The sequence below is a fragment of the Sus scrofa genome, chromosome 5 (assembly GCF_000003025.6).
Source record: "Sus scrofa isolate TJ Tabasco breed Duroc chromosome 5, Sscrofa11.1, whole genome shotgun sequence".
Classification (NCBI taxonomy): Eukaryota; Metazoa; Chordata; class Mammalia; order Artiodactyla; family Suidae; genus Sus; species Sus scrofa.
The window spans coordinates 20,738,562-20,741,196 of record NC_010447.5 but is presented as its reverse complement, the minus strand read 5'-3'; the positions used below and the strand labels follow the sequence as shown (position 1 = coordinate 20,741,196).

Sequence of the window (2,635 nt, the reverse complement as noted above, 5' to 3'; positions counted from 1 at the left end):
TTTAACATGGATTGAAATGATGATTTTGGAGACAAGATTCAGGAGTAACAGTGTTATAATCATTTAATATGAACAGACAGTAGAACAGGGCACAATAGTTAAGAATTGAAGATTATGGAGTACCTGTTGTGGCACAGCAGGTTAAGGATCTGGCATTGCTGCAGCTGTGGCACAGGTTGCAGCTGCAGCTTGGATACAATGCCTGGCCTGGTAACATCCATAGGCTTCGAGTGTGGCTAAAAAAGAAAAAACAAAGAGTTGAAGATTATGACTTTAAGGTGAACTACTCTTTTTGTATTTATATTTATATTTTATGCTTACTTTCAACATTCCTTCTTTGAGATCAATGAAATTCTTTTGATTAAGTCTGTGAAAGCTCGTTTCACTTGCTTGTTCCTCAGGGTATAAATAAATGGGTTTAACATGGGGGCAACTGAAGTAGTGAGCACGGACACACCCTTATTAATTGCGACTTCATCCTTTGCTGAAGGTTTGACATAGATGAAGATACAACTGCCAAAGGTGATAGAAAACCACTATCAAGTGAGAAGAGCAGGTAGAGAAGGCCTTCATCTTTTGCTGGGCAGATGGGAACTTTATGATGGTCTTGATGATGTAGGTATAGGACATAACTACACACAGAAGTGTCATGATGTCAGTCAGCACAGCAAGGGCAACAGCCATCTGTTCTAAGAACCATGTGTCTGAACAAGATATCTTCAGCAAAGGAGAAGCATCACAGCCAAAATGATCGATGATGTTAGAGTCACAGAATTCCAGGTTTAAGCCCAGGCACAGTGGTGGAAATATGACCAACCAACCTGCTATCCAGCAGCAGCTGACAAGCCATCCACAGACTCTGCTGTTCATGATGGTCGCATAATGTAAGGGTTTGCAGATGGCCACGTAGCGGTCATAGGACATGGCGGCCAGGAGAAAAAATTCTGTGGCTCCAAAAAGGAAGACAAAAAATAATTGAGCCATACAGGCATTATAGGAGATAGTTTTGTCCCCAGTTGATAAGCTGTATAGGAACCTGGGGATGCAGACCGTAGTGAAGAAGGTTTCTAAAAAGGAGAAGTGTTTGAGGAAAAAGTACATGGCAGTTTTAAGGCGAGAATCTACCAAAGTGAGTATAATGATGGTCAGGTTCCCAGTTATACTCAGCGTGTAGGAGACAAACAGAAATAGAAAAATGAGAAGCTGCATTTGAGGATCATCTGTCAGTCCCAGAAGTATGAATGTAGATAATGATGTACGGTTTCTCATGGCTGACTCGTACCTCTTCTCAAACTCCTCACTAACTCAAGTGACATTGGTCCTTGCATGAAATTATGAGGATGTGGCCATTGCTTAAAAAAAAAAAATCCAATCAATGCAATGAATAGTCATTTTCTTTTTTGACCTGATAATGATCTATCAAAACTAAGGGATTCTCAGCTCTTTGATGTGCATAAGAGTTCTCCTCAAGATCATGTTTTTCTGACATAAGTTTGTACTACAGTCCAATATTTATACTTTCTTGTATGATCTCACATGTCTATTTTTCAATTAATCTCAATTCTGCCTCTCATTCTTTGAAATGTATTTAGCTATAGAATTAGAAAGGATTATCTTTGTGTTATGATTTTGTGTATTATAATGTCCTTTTGCTCCTAATAATTCTTCATTACTCATTAGGTTGAATGGACTCATAAGTTACTTGGAAGTGTTGGTACATATAAAATGCAAGTAAATGGCTAAGTTTGACATTATATACAGGCTATGTGTGCAGTATTGGAATGTTTGCTTTTACTGCAATAACCAAAGAAGTTATTTCATTTTATTTTACTTTTGGTATCATAACTGTCATCCAAATAACACCCAATGTTTTCCGGTTTTGCTATTTGTCTATAAGTTTCTATATGAATACCCAATTTTCCTTCCATTTTTCACTCTAACAGGACATCGCGTTTGATAAGTATTACATTAACAAGTTACTGCAGTATTGGGTCAAGAAATGATTACAAATGGTAACAAAAGAAAAAAACAAAACAAAACCCTCAAGAATTTAACCTCACTTGTATATACTTTGGAGGTCATGAAGGCCAGAGGAAGACAGGATGAGACACAAGTTGGAGGAGGAGACCAAGGAGTCACGATGATTTCTTGCCAAGTAGTAACTTGAACTGGATCCTGCAACAGGAAAGTGACATGAGTGGAAAAACTGGGAAAAACCCACATAATGTCTGTACTTAATTAATTTTAATATTATTTAAATTATTTTTCAATTAATCGTCCCCTCCTCTGAGACCCCCACCCCCACCCCTAAGCCTGAGTCGCAAGCCTGGCCCTCCTTGCTTCTGTGGGGACTCACAGACCTCAGGGAGGTCGGCCCTTGCGCTGCTCAAGCTCAGCCCCTCGGCACCAGATCGGGAGTCGGGAAATCTGTGTGTGGACCTGCAGCCGCCGATCCGACAGGGGGCGCCCAGAGAGCGCGCGACCCTCATTGCAGCGGAGGAGGAGGCACCGTCGGCGGCACCAGCTTTGGAGGTGGTGGTCAGCCCGCCGCCCCGCCCGCCGTCTGCCGGCCTGGCTGCGACCCCAGCGTCCTTATATGTGTATTTTAGTTTCTAGTTATTTGTGTGTAGTGTTC

At 41.2% G+C, this 2,635-nt stretch overlaps 1 protein-coding gene across 1 annotated transcript; it reads right to left on the bottom strand.

The window, feature by feature from the left end:
• Window positions 1–2,274, bottom strand: LOC100156333 (olfactory receptor 6C2-like). The gene is given in 2 exon segments (XM_001926960.2): window positions 1–530; window positions 532–2,274. Coding segments are annotated over 2 exon segments (945 nt in total). The 5' UTR covers window positions 1,270–2,274; the 3' UTR covers window positions 1–323.